General features: G+C 59.1%; 1 protein-coding gene across 1 annotated transcript in view; it reads left to right on the top strand.

The window, feature by feature from the left end:
* Positions 1 to 601, top strand: part of EMH_0096110 (uncharacterized protein) — a gene marked incomplete at both ends in the record, with an annotated part of 733 nt that extends 132 nt beyond the window's left edge. The window contains 2 exons of the mRNA XM_013502343.1: positions 1 to 345; positions 578 to 601. Coding sequence (XP_013357797.1) covers positions 1 to 345; positions 578 to 601 — 369 coding nt within the window. The remainder of the gene's footprint in view (positions 346 to 577) is intronic.
* Positions 602 to 804: the final 203 nt, after the last annotated feature.

Consider the following 804-nt stretch of genomic DNA (forward strand, 5'->3'; position numbering starts at 1 on the left):
TCTGCTGCTGCTGCTGCTGCTGCACCAACAGCAGCAGCAGCAGAAACACCAGCGGAAGATCCGTTACTGGCTGCAGTAGACGAACGCCGCAGCAACAGAAGCAGCAGCAGCTGCAGCAGCAGCAGCAGCAGCAGCATCAGCAGCGGCAGCAGCAGCAACAGCAGCAGCAGCAGCAGCAGCAGCAGCAGCAGCGATCTGTTTGTTGTGGGGATGTATCAGTACGAGGAGACCACCAAGCTTCGGCGGGGTGGACTTTCTTTCTTTAGCCTGCAGCAGCAGCAGCAGCAGCAGCAGCAGCAGCAGCAGCAGCAGAATGCAGCAGCAGCAGCAGCAGCAGCACCATCGGTCCGCTGTCTTCTAGAATATTCAACAGACTTCGGGTGTCTAGACACCCGGTGGCTGTGTGCTGCAGGTGGCTGCTGCTGCTGCTGCAGCAGCAGCAGCAGCAGCAACGACGGGCTCCCCGTAAGGTCATTGGCTCCTGCTGCTGCTGCTGCTGCTGCTGCTGCTTCTGCTGCTGCTGCCGCTGCTGCTTGTAATTTTGGTGTTGCTGCTGCTGCTGCTGCCGTCCGTGTAGGACCGGCATCAGCAACAGCTGTAGCTGCTGCTGCTGCTTTTGCTGTTGCTGCTGCTGCCGTTACTGTTGCTGCTGCTGCTGCTGCTGCTGTTGCTGTAGCTGCTGCTGCTGTTGCTGCTGCTGCTGCTGCTGCTGCTGCAGTTAGAGTTTGATTCTTTGTTGGCCGTCATCGGCTCTGACTGCGCCCTGCATGCATTTCGGGTGTCTAGACACCCCAAAGACGAGGA

Source organism: Eimeria mitis, genomic scaffold (genome assembly GCF_000499745.2).
Source record: "Eimeria mitis Houghton genomic scaffold, Emh_scaff8904, whole genome shotgun sequence".
Taxonomy (NCBI): domain Eukaryota; phylum Apicomplexa; class Conoidasida; order Eucoccidiorida; family Eimeriidae; genus Eimeria; species Eimeria mitis.